The 18094-nt window shown below is 40.4% G+C and overlaps 1 protein-coding gene across 1 annotated transcript in view; it reads right to left on the bottom strand.

The window, feature by feature from the left end:
- Window positions 1-17421, bottom strand: part of LOC144609141 (DNA-binding protein RFX7-like) — a 57701-nt gene extending 40280 nt beyond the window's left edge. Inside the window, exons 1-2 of the mRNA XM_078427553.1 lie at window positions 16802-17421; window positions 544-577 (exon numbers count right to left, since the gene is read on the bottom strand). Of these exons, the coding sequence (XP_078283679.1) occupies window positions 544-577; window positions 16802-16956 (189 nt within the window). The 5' untranslated portion in view covers window positions 16957-17421. The remainder of the gene's footprint in view (window positions 1-543; window positions 578-16801) is intronic.
- Window positions 17422-18094: the final 673 nt, after the last annotated feature.

Raw genomic sequence — 18094 nt, 5'->3', positions numbered from 1 at the left:
CTCAACAATGCAATACAATCAAGTTTAATCTTGAGACTTTCTGTTTAAATTAGTGTGACTTCATTTCAGGTATAATTTATATATGTCCTCCCATCTGTAGGTGCTCCATAGTTTGTGGTTCAGTGCCACATATGGAGATGACGTCTTCAGTGTCGACATAATCCCACTTCTTGAGGGTCGCTTTACAACGACCAGTACCAGCTCTCAGTCTGTTGAGGCATTTTTCCATTCAGTCCAGCTTGATTCGGCCCAGGGAAGTTCTTCTTTGGCACTTATGGACATGGATGTCATTGATGGGAGATTGGCTATTCTTTCTTCCCATAATGCAACTTGAATGTTAATGTACTTGAAAATTATAATTAGTATTTGAACGTTTTAAGATGGTCCCGAGATTAACAAAAGGCACCACACCAATGTCTATTTTATCACTTGCATCAACACCATGCAACACCAAACACCATTAGTGCATATTTATAACCACGCAATAGTGCGCACAAAAGACAACATAAACAACATATTTAAATTTTAGCATTATGTACTTACCAAAATGCAGTCCACTTTTGATTGTACAGTTTTGCTGTGGAAAGAAAGAAAATTTGTACTGTATTGAATTCTAAATAAGATAATTTACAGTATTTCTCTTGTTTCAGAATCCCAAAAGACCACGATGTCTCAGCAAAACATGTTAACTGAGTAAAATGTAAGAAAGGGATTATTATACTTCTATCATAAAATGGAAATTAATGTTTTAAAAATCCCAACCTCAGAGACTGTTAAGCCTTATTTGTCAAGTTCACTGAACGGAATAATCAGTGGCATAGGAAAACCGTAGTAAGGTAGATCAGCCAGGGCATAGCTGGCTTGAAGGACCACATGGTCCTTCTTGGCCCCATTTCTTATGTGCATACGGTCTCAAGGGTATGTGGAGCTGACGGTCTTATTCCTGCTTCTGTTTCTTTCTACGACAAATTTAACATGATCAAATATTACTGCAATCATACTCTATTTCAAATTTTAGTGAAACTTAATCCTCAGATGCCTCGCTAGCCTTCTGTGACACGTAAGTTAGCTTTGGGTCCAGTGACCAAATTCATATTCCCAGTCCCACATATTAACTTTCGTTACTTGGACTGATGATGTGCAGCCACCTGACCAAAAGCTCAGATGAAGTTCAAATTCTACATTTTTCTAAATTATTTTTTAAAAAATCTGTTCCTGCATTCACAGAAAACCTGCAAACATTTTAAACACATTTAGCTTTGACTATGATTGGTTTTTCAAACTTGAATGAGAGTATAAATAACTGTTCTAAATCAAATTTACAAACTGATAATATAAACGGATCCTCCCGAATTATCAGGTTCTAAAATATTGTGGAACTTGAGCCAACACCACTGTGGGTGCATCATCATTTATGAAATCCATGGGTTCAAGTAGATGGAGAGGATTGCAACATAACAAGAAATGTTTTATTAAAAATTAATAAGCAAAGACTGCACCAGCATCAGAGGCAAGACTAATACTTGGAGGTAAGGAATATTTCAGCTTATGGAAAAGTAAAAGGACAATGGGAAGAGTTGGAAAGAATTAAGTCAGTATAGACTCAAATGCATTATGCATTATTGTTTCATTATTTAAAAATCTTAAAATAATGATTTCGTAATCATTTCTAGTTTCTGTTCACTAAGATACAAAATCACTTAACCAGTAACTTTCCTAAATTTTAAGATACAAATCGAGTAATTATTCAAATATTGAAAGAGATTGCACCACCATTTATTTCACAGATAATCCAATGTTTATGTTGCTTGGGAAAGCATATATTTTCCAGTAAAATGAGTTATACACTAATAAATCAATGACCCAAGGTACATAATGGCTGCAAAAAATCACAATGGCAACAAATGCAGAGAAAGGTTTACAAATCTATATGGTGCTCATGGACTTCATGTTTGTTGTCAACCTGTAAGATGGAAAAAATATTCCTTTCTTTGAGGGAATCTCTCATTGAAATGATTGACTTACTGTTCAGTTCTGTACATTACAAGGTGGCTAAGAAAATAATGTGGGATCTATAAAACTTTTTCAGTCAGGTCTCTTGACTCATAGAGTTAGAGTGATACAGCCTGGACACAGGCCCTTCGACTCAACTTGCCCACACCGACCAACATGTCCCAGCTACACTAGTCCCACTTGCCTGGTTTTGGCCCATATCCCTCTAAACTTGTCCTATCCATGTACCTGTCCAATTGTTTCTAAAATGTTGCAATAGTCCTTGCCTCAACTACCTCCTCTGGCAGCTCGTTCCATACACCCACCAATCTTTATGTGAAAAAGTTACCCCTCAGATTTCTATTAAATCTTTTCCCCTTCACCTTATACCTATAGCTTCTAGTCCTCAATTCATCTACTCTGGGGAAGAGACTCTGTGCATCAACCTGATCAATTCCTTGCATGATTTTATACACTTCTATAAGATCACCCCTCATCCTTCTACACTCCAGGGAATAGAGTCCCAGCCTACTGAGCCTTACCCTGTAGCTCAGAACCTCTGGCCCTGGCAACATCCTCTACATTTGTTTGATGCTGCTGCTTACATCTTTTCTTTGTTGCATGATGAAGACCATTTCCACTGTGCATCTTGATGCTCTGGGCTCCGGGAGACGCGTACATTGTATTTAAGTAACATTCAAAGCACTCCACAAACATTAACAATATTAAACCCAGAGCTCCATAATATATTCAATTAGAAAAGGGGGTCGCTTAGAAAGAGCATCTGAAGGGAGAAAGGAAAAGCGGTGAAATTTGAGGATAGAAGAGTGCCTCGGGCCAATGCAGCTAAAGGCAAACGTAACAATGGAGCAATTAAAATCAGGATGCTCAAGAGTCAGAATTGAAAGGATTGTGGAGTTGAAGGATATTACAGAGATAAAGAAACTGAATAATGAAAGATATTACATTAAAAGAGAAAAGATACATACTTTTAAATAACCTGCATAAATTGAAAATGACTGGAATCATGGCATTTCTTTCAAGTCCCATGTTGAAAAGCAGTTCTTGCATATGGAAAACGATGAACCATTGGGAAATTAAAATATATTGCAGTTAACTTAAAGGTATAATAAGTAGTCTTAGCCAATTACACAATTGGGAAAGGAACAATTATGACAGATTCTCCTTCAGGTTAACCAGAAGCAAAAGCTTTGTACTTTTTGTTAACAACTGAAAATTTAATCAGGAAAATAGTAAAAGATTCAAACAATGGATTCTAAGTGTGCAAAGGGATATTACATCAATTTTGAATATAACACATGGGATTTGCAGATTAAATAAAAATCATGGGTAAAACCATTAATGGAAATGCAAAATATTAGAACGATATACAAAAGCAATTAAGGAAAATGAACCAAAATTGAGCAATTAGATAAGATTGCTGGGGATAGCAAAGCAGAGAAAATTAACCCACCACAGAGAAACAATGCCAATAGATACTAGATGGGAATTTTACTTCCAAGGGAGAAGCAAATGTTTCAAAATACACTAAATTAGACAAAACCTGTTAAGTAGCCTTACAGTGCAGAAATCTTTTAAGGACAAATGCTGTCTCTATTGTGTCCCACCTTATGATGAGTAAGAACTTCTTGCAAGATCCAATGCTACCTAAATATTTCATAAACATTGTCTACCTTAGTGTGAAGCATTTAAAATTTTAAAACACAAATTACAAAGCAATTTGCAAATTGACTCAGAACCAAAATGTTAAGATACAAGGTAGGGGTTTAGCATTGTCACATGTACCGAGGTACAGTGAAAAGTTTATTTTTACATGCTATTCATACAGATCAGATATACGATACGATAAAACTCTATTCATCCCCAGGGGGAAATTGGTCCTCCAACAGTCACAATACACAAGGTACACAAAAACCTTGGGGCTGGTGGTGTACGCTTTCAAGCTTCTGTACCTTCCGCCAGACAGGAGCAGGGAAAATGAAGAATGACCTGGTCCTTATGTGCAGGAAAGAACTGCAGATGCTGGTTTAAATCAAAGGTAGATACAAAATGCTGAGTTTGAAGAAGGGGCTCGACACGAAACGACACCCATTCCTTCTCTTCAGAGATGCTGCCTGTCCCGCTGAGTTACTCCAGCATTTTGTGTCTACCTAGTCTTTGATTATGTTGGCTGCTTTTCCAAGGTAGCGTGGTGTAGATGCAATTAATGGCAGGGAGTCTGGCATGCGTAAAGAACTGCGCAACAATTTATTGCAATCTTGGGTAGATCACTTCCCCAACCAAGTTGTGGTGTAACCCAACAATTTGTTTTCTATGGTACATCTGTAGAAGTGTGTCGGAGTCACTGAAGATATGCTAAATTTCCTCAGTCTCCTCAGGAAGTAGAGGTATTTATTTAAAAACGATATTTACAATGCAGTAAAACAAAACAGAACCCACCACCAGAATACAATACAAACAAATATACCAAATGAAACTCTTATACAATTATAGTACAATCCCTATCCAGGATGCATCCAATCCCTGGCGGTGCCCACCCGTCTCGGAAATCCCCCAGGGTACCCGTGGACAGCGCATTGTCCCTCTCCAGCACCATCCGGGCGCGGGCCTTATCCCGGAAAAGGGAAGGCAGCTGGCTTGGGCAGAGCCCTCTTCTGCCTAGCGCCGTGAGTCGCGGATGGACTGCTTGGCCAGGCCCAGGAGCAACCCAACCAGGACATCAGAAGGCAAGGAGCAGCCCCTTTAGATATTGAAACAGGGGCTGCAACCTCACACACTCCATGTACACGTGGTACACAGACTCACACACTCCATATACACGTGGTACACAGACTCCTCCAGCCCGCAACAGCGGCAGGCTCTGGTGTGTCTTCTTGGCTGTCGCAAGGTTGGAATAATCAACTTTTGGGGGGACTGCAAAGGCTGCACCTGGAACACTGGACACTATCTTGGTCTTTTTAGCTATGACATATACATGCCGAACAGGAAGTTCAACAAGTTTGGCAGTTTGATTTCAAAGCTGAGGGAATTGTTCAATGATGGGAAAGTAAATGGACTAAACCTATATTTCCTGGAGTTTAAAGGAATGAGTGCCAAACACGTTGTAGCAATAATAAATCCTGAAGGAATTGATAGGGTAGACACTGACAGTTTGTTCCTTGAGTGAGGAATCTAGACTAGGGCACAACATTTCAAAATAAAGGATTAATATTTTGGAAAGAGAAGACAGTTATTTTTCCCCTAAGTATTTTGAATCAATAGAATTCTAAACACCAGAAATCTGTAAGTCATTTCAAGTCATTATATGTATTGAAAATATACAAAAAATAATATTTTTGGAAACTAGTGGGATCCAGGGACATGGCAATAGTCAGAAGATGGAACAAAGGTGGAGGATTAGTCATTATTGAATGGCATTCAACTCTTGCATTATTTGTACTCCAGCTTCTACTTATGCTCTTATGTAATAACTAATCAAATTGTTGGTTATGTTACCAGATACCACTCAAATGTGAATGCTTTATAAACCACCATTATCACGCTATGCTCCATCTGCAGCTGACTGCGTGCTCCATCCTGGCCAAGTCCGATCTTCCTTCCTGCCAGAGATCACCCCAAATCAAGACACACCCTCATAAATCAAACCCAGGCCCCGTTTTTCTTTCCAAATCTCCATTTCCTCATCATACAATACAGTTAACGCAGTTAGTAACGCTTATGCCATAGTTCCAGACCACAGAACAGCAGCAACAGGAAGGCCATCTAACCCTGGGAATTGAACTTTAAATATTACAACACTTTCAAATTGCTGTTACCACATACTTAACCTGTCATCTTGTTTTATGTTCCCGAGGTTAACAAAAACTGTACAACCGTTAAATCCAGGAGGAAATTGATCATATTTGCCAGTTTTCTATGAAATAATCACAATTCCAAATTACATGGTCCTCTGACAGTGCATCTTGCTTGAGCACAAAATTACATTAACAGAGTTTGTTAAATATTTGGTTCACCTATTCAACCAAGATAACTGGCAGTAATAAAAATGACCGAATGCATGGCCGAAATATGCCAATGAGCTAACATAGTTCAGCCATTCAATGATATGATGGGTCATTTTTATTACTGCCAGTTACCTTGGTTGAATAGGTGAAACAAATATTTAACTTATACTTTGTTAACTACACTACACTTACTACTCGCCATAAAATTTCTTCCATATTGGGAGACGTCAAGTTGCAACTGGATAATTACTTTGCCGCATTATGTTCAGTGTTCAACAAGTTCAGATCATAATCACAGCTCCTATTTTAATCTCACCAGCAACTTAATTTGATGCTCAAGCAAAATGTCCAGTCATAGGTGTATGTAATTCTGTGTTCTGCCTATCACATGGGAAAAAAAGCAAAAATTAGGCTCTGGGGATGATTATGGTCGCGAAATTCAACTCCCCTCAACCCATCCTTGAGTTACGTTACATTCACTTTTTCTTGCATCATCTCCAATCGCTCATGCCTTCCGAATCTTCCATGGACCTGCCTATTGTTCTTTCCTACCCTTCTTCATCTCTTAGCTTTTCCATGGCTTTGTGATTGCTTAAAATCTATTAAAATATTGGAGCCTCAGACCCATTGGAACTTCTGGGAGTCCCAAACCTAAACACGTCTTTTCAAACGATGCAGACCGAGACTTTCCAAAGGTCAGATGTCATCACAATTGACCTTTCTGTTCCATTGCTGGATTCATCAACACCAGAAGTGGAATAGTAACTCACTGAAGAAACTATTCAGATGTTCTTCACATCTGGCTCAGAGAATGTTAGTGTACGAATAGTGAATGTTTTCATTCAAAGTAGTCACGCGCTTATTTACTTTGTTATAAATTATTTGTTAGAGTTTAATGCTCTTTCATTAGATATAAAACACTAGAAAAATGTTTAATCCTTTTATTAAACAGTTTCGTTTCATTTCAAGTCCCCACTCTTTCCCTCCCCGCCATCCTTCAGTAGAATGGTATCTCATCTCTCGGGTGCAAAGCGTTAGCTTGTTCAAATTTCCTCATTTGGAAAAGGATAAGCAAGCTGGGGGTGCAGGCAGAGTCTGGGCAAAGGGGCATGTCCAGAATGTCTGGACTTTTAACTCATTCTCTCCAGAGATTATTGCCGATTGTGGGGTGCTCCCAGAATTTTCTGCTGAATATATTAAACTAGGTCTTTAGTCAGTTTTACCGTTTCTCCCTTGAAGGTGCCGACTCATATTCTAGAGTCCTTTAAATCCTCCATTTCTAATTAATAGAATAACTACATGGGTCCCCCAGTAACAGCATTATTAACTCCCCGGGTGCAAAGTGTACATTAAAAAGGACTTGAATGCATTTTCTAGCATCATTAAAGAAACTCCAATGCCACAGGCCATATGCTGGGTGCCCGGATTTACAGATAATACTCATATTAAACTTGGGAAACTAGAAAAATGATAATAAACAAACTACTGGAAGAACAGTGGTGGTCTTGGTAATTCACTGTTAAAGAATTCTGGGACTTTTAACCAATTGTCGTTGATAAAGAATGAATATCCTGATTTTTACTGTTAAGAACATTAGTTTATTTCACATTTATCTGTTGATGGCAGCAATAGGCAACTGAACTACAGTGCAGAAAACATTTTGACCAATTCCATTCAGAAGGGATTATCCCTCTCTTGCACGCTGGTGCACCATGTGCGTGTGGGATAGTGTCAGAAGCTGCGGCCGTAAGCGAAGATTAGACTGTGCAAGCCAGGATGGCGTGGGGAGCTCCGTCTGCTATAACAAACATCCGTTATAAAGGGATCCGATAGAACAAGGGTTTACTGTACTTAGAAAATACTACAATTATTAAGAAAGGCTTAAAATAAAACAACATAAAAGAATTTGGATGATGTCTTGGATCTGAAAAGTTAACCCATGTCTCTTTCTATTGTTTTTATTTTCCCCATTGCGCATTTTTAGCATTTTCTGTTTGTTTTTTCAGATTTCCACCAGCTGCGGTATTTGTAAAAATTTTAAATAAAACAGCCTCATTTTAAAGGCCGCAAAGATAAAAAAAATCTATTTATTCACAAAATGCTGGAGTAACTCAGCAGGTCAGGCAGCATCTCGGGAGAGAAGGAATGGGTGACGTTTCGGGTCGAGACCCTTCTTAAGACTGAAATCTAACAAACTTTCAAAATGACAAAATGCTCAAAAGGCCAGGCAACATCTCTGGAGCTAATTTTGGATTTTATCAGTCTTGTTGAAGGGTCACTGATTCAAGTGCACTTGCTTTTCCACACAAATGCACTTGCTTTTCCACACAAATGTTGCTCGAAGGGCCGAATGGCCTACTCCTGCACCTATTTTCTATGTTTCTATGCCTCACCTATCCACCTTCATTATTTTCTGCCTTCAAAATCAGATTTTAACATCCATAGTATCAAACATAAAAGCATTTTTCTGTGTTTCAAATTGAAGCGTTTTTGGTGGAAAAAGTGGAAGACTGTTCCTGTTGTTCATAACTGTACAAATTAGTAAAGAATGTAATTAATTCAGCATCAAACCACAGACAAATGAGAGGAATTTGGGCCCTTTCTAAAAGATACTCAAACTGGAATTCTTTTACAGAAGTGGATATCATGTCATTTAAAAGAAGTGTTATTTCAAAAGAAACTGAAATACTCAATGGAAACTCTTGAAATAATTTATAACACGCAATGGCATGATATTACTTCTACAACCATGCAAATACAAATTTTGATGGAAGGCAATATCAACTAATAGACAGACAATTCCCCAATGAGTACCATTAAAGCAATTTTGCACACATTTTTGTTTTAAAATCCAGAATGAAGACACTGGTCCTTGAACCAAGAGCATGAACATTGAGTGCAAGTAAATAACCTTATCTTGAAAGACAAGGATATCAAAAAGTTCCAATTGCATGTGAACATCACCTGACACTAAGCTCCAAATAGGTAGTAAAACAGAAATAAAATATGCCATACGAACAGCATCTATGGAAAAAGCAGTTAACATCCCAGCTCCAAGACCTTCATCTAATCTGTTGCTGCAGTATATACATTTTGCTCTCTATATTTCTTAATCTGGCATTCAGGTGACCACCACTTCTGAAGGGTCTCGACCCGAAACATCACCTATTCATTCTCGCCAGAGATGCTGCCTGTCCCGCTGAGTTGCTCCAGCTTTTTGTGTCTATCTTCGGTTTTAACCAGCATCTGCAGTTCCTTCCTGCGCATTCCAGTGACCACCATCTGCCTAATTTTTTATGAACACAAAAGGATAACATAGAATGGTACAGCACAGGAACATGCCCTTAGGCCCACAATGTCTGTGCCGAACATGATGTCAACTGTGTAGGAAAATAACTGCAGATGCTGGTACAAATCGAAGGTATCACAAAATGCTGGAGTAACTCAGGTCAGACAGCATGTAGGAGAGAGGGAATGGGTGATGTTTCGGGTCGAGACCTTTCTGCAGACTGATGTCAGGGGGGCGGGACAAAGAAAGGATATAGGTGGAGACAGGAAGACAGTGGGAGAACTGGGAAGGGGGGGGGGGGGGGGACAGAGAAACTATCTAAAGTTGGAGAGGTAATGTTCATACCGCTGGGCTGTTCATACCGCAGGTAATGTTCATACCGCTGGGCTGCAAGCTGCCCAAGTGAAATATGAGGTGCTGTTCCTCCAATTTCCGGTGGGCCTCACTATGGCACTGGAGGAGGCTCATGACAGAAAGGTGTCATGCTCATGCCTGCACCTAATCCACATATATCCCTGCATATCTATTTGCTTATCCAACAGCCTCTTCAATACCATTATCTTGTCTACCTCTACCAGCAAGCTTGAGGCACTGTGTATTAAAAAAAATTGCCCCACATCTTGTTTAAACTTTGCCCCTCTCACCTTAAAGCTGTGCCCTCTATTATTTGATATTTCCATGCTGGGAAAAGGGTTCTGACTGTCTAGCCTCTCTTTGCCTTTCATAATTTAATACATTTCTATCAGGTTTCCCCTCAGGTGATCCACAGAAAAGAATCAAAGTCTGTCCAACGTTTTCCTTTTGCTAATCCCCACTCTTCCAAGCAGCATTCTGGTAACCCTTCTCTGCATCTTTCTAAAGCCTCCATGTCCTTCCTGTCATGGTGTGACCAGAACTACACGCAATACTTCAAAGGCGACCTAAACAAAGTCCTATAAAGCTGCATCATGACCTTCTGACTCTTAGACAATGCCCTGACCATTGAAGTCAAGCATTATTTACCACTCTATCTACCTGTGTTGCCACTGTTATGGAGTTATGCACCATTCCCCAAGATCCCTCTGCTCATTAACACTTAAAGCTTTGGCAATAATTGTATACTTTCCCCATGCATTTGACCTCCCAACGTGCAACAAAGAATGGTCTTGGCCCGAAACGTCACCCATTCCTTCTCTCCTGAGATGCTGCCTGACCCGCTGAGTTACTCCAGCACTTTGGGTCTACCTTCGATTTGAACCAGCATCTGCAATTATTTTCCTACACACCTCACACCTGCTGAGGTTAAACTACATCAGCCATTTCTCCACCCATTTCTATAGCTGATCTATATTCTGCTATGTATTTTGGCAGCCTTCCTCACAGTGCGCGACCCAGCAATCTTGGTGTCAAACTTGCTAACCAACCCATCTACGCTTACTTCAGTCATTTATATATATCACAAACCTCCGAGGTCGCACCCAGCACACATCTCTTGTGGAACTCCACTGGTCACACAGCTCCAGCCTGAATATTGTCCTTCCACCCCTAATCCCGTTCATCCTAATCTTCTGGATCAATTTACAATGGGGGATTTTATCAAATGCCCTACAAAAATCCATGTAAACAATATCCACATCGCTCACATTAGTCACCTCCTCAAACAACTTCATCAAGTTAGTAAGATACGACCTGCTGTGTTAAAAACCATACTGACTGCCTCTAATTAACCTATTCTCTTCCAAATGGGAGTAGCATTAGGGTATTCTGTCCATAAAACTTGCTTCTCCATTAAATGAAATCATAGCTGATCTAGTATGTCAGTGCCACTTTCCCGCGTGCACCATATTCCTTAAATCTCCTACTTTCTAAAAATGTACTGGTCTCTCTAGAATGTACTCCGCATCTGAGCAACTGGAGCCCTTTTAGGTGGGAATTCCAAAGATTCACTATCACCTGGGTAATTAAATTGCTTCTCAACGGTCATAAATGGCCAAGCCCTTAGTTTGAGACTATGGCATTTGGTTCGAGATACCCCAGCAAAGGAAACAGATTCCACGTATTTGCCTTGCCTTCACTAAAACACAAGCAGATATCGGGCCAGTCTGCTTTTCCTCCCCTTAACCACCAAATCCACCTTCTGCTGAAACAAGCCAGGGAAACAGATCAGACTATACACCATTTTTTTCAAAAGTATTTCATTAAAATTAATCTTTAACTAAAGGTATTTAGAAATTGAAGGATTAAGAAATAGAAAAATAATTTTGTTTTGGAGCGATGGTAGCTAAAAACAACCAGGAAACAAAGTCAGCTTCCCAGATACACACTGTATCCCAGCAGTTACAAATACGTTTTATTTGAAACTTTTTTTTGAAATGACCATAAAACCTGAATTAAGATTTAAAAGGTTGTGATGCAGAGACTGCAACAGAGTAAATGTAATGTGCTTGTGACATTCTGAGAATTTCCAATGTCAGAGTGTTTTAAGGTGTACAAAACGAAATCACTGGGGGAAAGCAGGTCAGGCCACAGGTTGAAATAGGAGTTGCTTGTGCATTAAATCAAAACAAAGATTACTGTAACCAGACTACCAATGAAATTGACAACCATAAATGCACCAGATAAAGGAACATGACATGGCTCTTAGGGAACTTTTGCCAGCCACAAAAATACAAAAAAACAACAGCAAAGCTACTTACTTTCATTGTACCTATAATTAAACTCATCTTCTAAGAAACAAGATACGAAAACTTTATTTTTGCCTCAGAAAAAAAAAGGACCTATACACTATGAAGTAAGGACGTGGGATTATAACTTAATAGGCATTTATTGGGTAAACCATCCCCCTGCACCAAATGGGGACATATCAATTCTCATGGCTTTTGTAAAATTACCTTAAAGTGTGCTTTCTATCTTGTGGCAACTTCAGACTCACCATTTTCTCTGCCCGGCGGGGGCTTCAATGTCGGGAGCCACGACGTGCAGCGGCGGCGCCTTCGCCCGCCCCGGATCGCAGGGCGTGGGTCGGCCCGCTGCGGACTTTTCACCGGCGCGGCCTGGAATGTGGCAACTTCAACAGCCTGACCGCAGGAGAAGACGGCAGGGGAAGAAAAAATACATTCTGGCCTTCCATCACAGTGAGGAGGTGACTGGAGGAGACTCACTGTGATGGATGTTTCTTCTTCTTTTTTTTTTTGTGTTGGTTTGTGATTATGTGTGAAATTGCTTATTTTTATTGCTCTTATTGCTGGACTGTGGGTGACCTTTCATTTCACTGCACATTTTGTATGTGTATGTGACAAATAAACTTGACTTGGTCAATAACACTGCTGTACTAATACCTCAGCCTGCTCCCCCCCCCCACCCCACCCCCACCTCTGATTTTAACCCATGTTCTACTATTCTTTTTACAAAATCATAAATATGAAGTGAATTACCTGTAATAATTCCATGTTTAAGATTTGGTAGTTTATTCCATAAACTTGTACGTATTGAATATTCATAGCCAAGACATTAGATGGTTCTTATGAGTAATTGACAATGCAACATTCAGTGTAGGAAAACAAAGAACCGTAAAAAAATACAACATATTTGCATCCAGCAATTTTTCTACATGCTATTAATATAAAAAGGGGAAAGAATTACGACTTCAGAAAATACATAATGATAAGCTAGTTTTAATTCAATATCCAATAAAGTCAAAAAGCACATACAATGCTATACACTGCCCTGATTAAAAATCTTTAATGCACAAACTTTAATCCTGTTAACGGAAACTATCTTTGTAAATCTGTCATTGCAGTTAGACCCAACACCTTTGGAGGTACTGAAATATCAATAACAGGATTGCATCATAATCAATGTATTTTATAGGGTAGATTTGAAATCAGGGCAAAAACAACACCACCAAAACGGAAACTAAATTATATCTCCGGTCCAAAGACCTTTACCTCTTGCGAGACCAAACTTAGCCCAAATTGCCAATGATAATGCTAAACTAGCTCAACCAGCAATCTGTTAAATGTCCTTTACATTTTGTGCTCTGCATATTTGGCAACCGCTTTGCCATGACAAACAAACAAGCCTGCAGGTGCACACCCACCATCAATGGAGCTTTATAAGCTCCAGAATCGTCCAATTCCCATACATGGTTCCACAACATTACTGCAGCACAGGGAAAAAAAATCTTTGTCTGGAGTTTGAACAATGCCCAAGAGCCATGGGTATTTCAGACAGAAGATTATAAATATTCAATTTATCTGACCCACTCAATCGAATGAATTTCTTACCACATTTTGAACTTTAATATACGATTACATCAACTAATGAACATCTCATTTCCCCCCCAGTTCTTAAAATGTTTCTTTCTTTCCTTATTTAAATCTGCTCCATGCATTTTGCTTAACTATTTTCTTTTAAATCCCTTATTATTGTACTATTGACAATGTAAAATGAAATTATCTGGACCTAAATTATGCAAACATCTGAATATTATGCACTAAAACAAATCACCCTTCAATCGGCTCATGGGACAAAGTCCCAATGTCTGCCATCTCAAGTCAAAAACCTTGATTCTGGAATTATTAAGACTCTTTTTCCAAACAAATAGTACATTAACAAAACAAGATATCTACACTCCATTAACATATATACAACGATCAAGACCAAGCCATTGTTTTAGAATTCTCTGCCACAGAGGGTAGTTGAGGCCAGTTCATTGGCTATATTTAAGAGGAAGTTAGATGTGGCCCTTGTGGCTAAAGGGATCAGGGGGTATGGAGAGAAGGAAGGTACAAGATACTGAGTGGGATGATCAGCTATGATCATATTGAATGGCCGTGCAGGCTCGAAGGGCCGAATGGCCTACTCCTGCACCTATTTTCTATGTTTCTATCTGTGTTCGGTAGTTACACCCATAGCTTTATGCATCAAATAGCATTTGCCATCTTTATGTCAACAGGCCTACTTTTTTCAGATCCTTTTTTGCATTTGCATGTAATGATAATAATTATCTGCAAACTCAAGACATTGTAACACAGTCCCATTGTCCAAATCAACCCAAAAAAAAGGAAGCTGGTTGAATGCCAATTCTTGCTAATGATGAGATGCCCAAATTCCTTGAACACCACTTCATGCTACCATCCATTCCACTTGCCAAATGCCTTCCATCCCATACATTTAATTACATATTTTACATATTTTACACAATGTTAATTTTCACATTCATTAAAAAAATGCTCCAGACCAATTTGACAGCAAAAAAAATTTAAACTTTGTGACCCAAGACATTTTCTGATGACACCGATGGATGCTATTCAGCCCATCAATTCTACACTGGCTCTCAATGCATTCCCAACAGCCCCATCACCCACATTTCCTGAAGCTGCTATGAGGAAAATAGCAAGCTGCATTTCAAAGAGGAGCACACAAGTAGTGCCAGGGCATAATGATTTATGCCAGCTTCTTAAAAAAATGGATTGATGATCATTGCTTTTATATTTAAAGAAAAACAAATTCAATATGACAGTTTAAATTCTGTACTTAGCTTCAATTCGACGGACTGCAAGGTGTCAAAGATACAAAATTAGAAGGCTAAGCTTTGAAGCTGTTTTTACTAAACAGATTGGAGCAGGAGGAAGAGAGGATCTGTACACAACACTGGATTTAATGCTTTGGTTAAAAGGAGGCACTGATGGACCATAAGCCAAAGTAGGGTGGCAATATTTTCTGCAAACAATAATAGTTTTTACTAAAACAGCTCACTTTGGAAGATCAAGGTAGGCCAGGAATAACACAAAAACTTAGTAATGCTCTACTATCATCAGCCACTAGGTGCATTTTCAAGCAAGAAGAGCTGACTAGGCCAAAAACCATCCATTTCACGTCTTGCAAGCTGCTGCGTCTGGCAGCCCAGCCTAAAATTGGAAAAAAACTTATATCAAGTTCAAATGAAGAGCTTTAGCAATCAAACCCATACAAAGCCAGATTGCAGCCTGACTGCCTTCAAAAGCAAACTACAGTATGCACCAAAAATAAAATGTTAAATCATTAATCACAGAGCAGGTTTTCATGGAATTTAGATTCAAGATCATTGGATATTGATCGTAGACATAAAGACTTTGAAAATGAGTGGTGTTGATGATGAAATGTATAAATGTAATGGTCTCACATTCAGACTTGTACTATACTAAATAACTAATAAGAGTGGAATTTCTTACATCATTTAAAACTATTGGATGACAGAGAAATGTAGAAAAGCAAATCCTAGCGGGTTGCACGCTTTTCAAATTTTATTAACCCATTCCTTCTCTCCAGAGATGCTGCCTGGCCCGCTGAGTTACTCCAGCATTTTGTGTCTGTCTTCCATTTAAACCAGAATCTGCAGTTCTTTCCTACACATATTATTAACGGGCATCCTATTTACATAGCACTTGAGATATTAAAACATCCCAAGGTACACCATGGACATAACCAACTAAAATTTATGCCAAGCTTCACAGGGTGATATTAAAACAGGTGCTCAGAATAAGTTTCAACAAAAGGAAGAAAGATGGATGGATTCAGAAGAGAATTACAGGGTTTTGGGCCTAAATATTCATCATCAACAATTGGAAATTGGCAGATGAACAGAAGGCCAAAACTGAAATAATACTGATTTCTTGTATTTCATGAGATTGGAGCAGGGGGAAGAGAGGATCTGTACACAACACTGGATTTTTTGCTTTGGTTAAAAGTAGGCACTGATGGACCCTAAGCCAAAGTAGGGTGGCAATATTTTCTGCAAACAATAATAGCTTGAAGTGCATCACGATATTTGGTCTGAACATTTTCATATATTTAGACCCCAGAAAATTATGTTAAAATCCCTGAAAATATAAGATAGTATTTTTTAATTTTTAACATTTGAAGAACAAAACCAACGAACATATTTTGCCTGTAAATAACTAATCTGTTGTAATTAGAAGTGCAGACATCTGTTACTATTTTCCAGATGAATCCCGTTTTTCTTTACATCGTTACAAGAAGTTAATACGTTTGACCGTATTAATTCCTACTCCAATATATGCTCTCGGGCGCATTTTGGTTTTTACGCCCTTTGACAACGTATCGGGGGAGGGGGGGGGGGGGGTTAAAAAAACATACCAGCAATAATACCTTGGCGTTTTTACGAAAAATGTGGGGGTGGGGGGGTGGGGAAATTAGACGATCTCTCATGTTTCACATAAAGTCGAGGATGGCAATGGTCTTTAAATAAAGCTCAAAAAAAATCTCTCCATTCCTTCAACCGACCCCATAAAATGTGTATCAACCCAAACAAAAACACCAGTAAAATCGATGTCCCACCACACGGCAAATAAAATGTTGTTTGTTTGTGATAGAAGTACTTACACTTAACATCATAAAACATTCAAAGCTTTAGCACCTCTATCACAGGCAAACAATATGTTATGATATCCGGCTGAGGGGCAGGCAGGGACTTGTTTGTGAAGAAGGCCTGGCCTGGTTGTGCACAACTCACCAGATTGAGTTCTTCAGCTTCTGCTGCAGTGCACTCGCCTCCGACTCTGCCAGCCCCGGCACCAGGCTGGGCAGAGCCGCGCTGCCGTCCGGCCTGCGGGGCTGCTGCTGCTGCTGCTGCTGCTCCGACTCTCGCTCGGGCTGCTCCTCTGCCATGATGGTGATGGTGCGGCGGAGGGAGGGAGGAGGAGGAGGAGGAGGGAGGGGGGAAGGGGGAGGAGGGTCTCGGCCAGTCGAGCAAGCGAGGGCGGGGGGACACGCACGGCGACTAGGCCGCAACCTCTCAGCGGCCCCGCAGGAGCGATCAGCTCCTTCCCCCCCCCCCCCCCCTCTCTCTCTCTCCCCGCCGCCGGGCACACTCCACTCCGCTCGGCCCCGAATCAGCGCATCAACACGGCCCCGGCCTCGGCCTGTCCCCGGCTCTGGTGCATCGTGGTCCCGCTCCGAGCCGGAAGATGCTTCGGTCGCTCACGGACACCGAGATCCGACCGCTTTGATTATTGGAATAAAGTCGGAGGGGTTTTGGGGCGGTGTTGTCTGCGGAGTGTTACTGCCCGGAGCTGCAGTCGGGGCCATGCACTCGGGCTGTACGCGGAGCCCACATCAGGCGCAGGCTGAACGGTGCGGGGTGCCCAACAAACGCACACCGCCGCCAGGGGGGCTGGGGTGGGAGGGTTGTTTGGATGGAGGGATGTTTACAGGGAGGGAGGGAGGGAGGGTTGGTTGTATGCAGGGGTGGTAGGAGGGATCATTTGAGGGGGGGGGGGGGGGGTGAAGGAAGGGTTTGCTGCAGGGTCAGAAGGAGTGATGTTTGTAGGATGGGGGAGGGAGAATGGGAGGGAGCATTAGTTGGGGAAGGGAGGGAGTGGAATTGGGCTGTGGGAACGGGAGCCAGTCGCTCCCAGGGAGTCCTCAATGTGGTCCAGCCAGCCTGTGCAGCAGTGGCCTGTGTTGTCACACTAAAACCACATACCTTAAAAAAAAAATTACAATACATTTTTGATTGAACACTTTTGAGCACAACGATGTGCTTCAGGACTCAAGTCGCAGTGGTATGGCACAGAAATGGCCCATTCAACTCTCAACGTCCTGCCAACCATTTAGTCCATCAATACTTATTTGTCTACATTGGGACTGCATCCTTCTATTCCTTGCTTCTTTATGTGTCTTGCTACATGCCCCATAAATGTAGTGAATGTTTCTGACTCCACCATCTCCTCTGGAAACATATTCCAGTTATCAACCACTTCTGTGTTTAAAAAAAAGTTTTCCCCTCATGTCCCTTTTAAGACAC

This window comes from Rhinoraja longicauda, chromosome 33 (genome assembly GCF_053455715.1).
Source record: "Rhinoraja longicauda isolate Sanriku21f chromosome 33, sRhiLon1.1, whole genome shotgun sequence".
In the NCBI taxonomy this organism is placed as follows: domain Eukaryota; kingdom Metazoa; phylum Chordata; class Chondrichthyes; order Rajiformes; family Arhynchobatidae; genus Rhinoraja; species Rhinoraja longicauda.
Note: the sequence above shows the minus strand (reverse complement) of the source record. Positions and strands in the feature narration are given on the sequence as shown.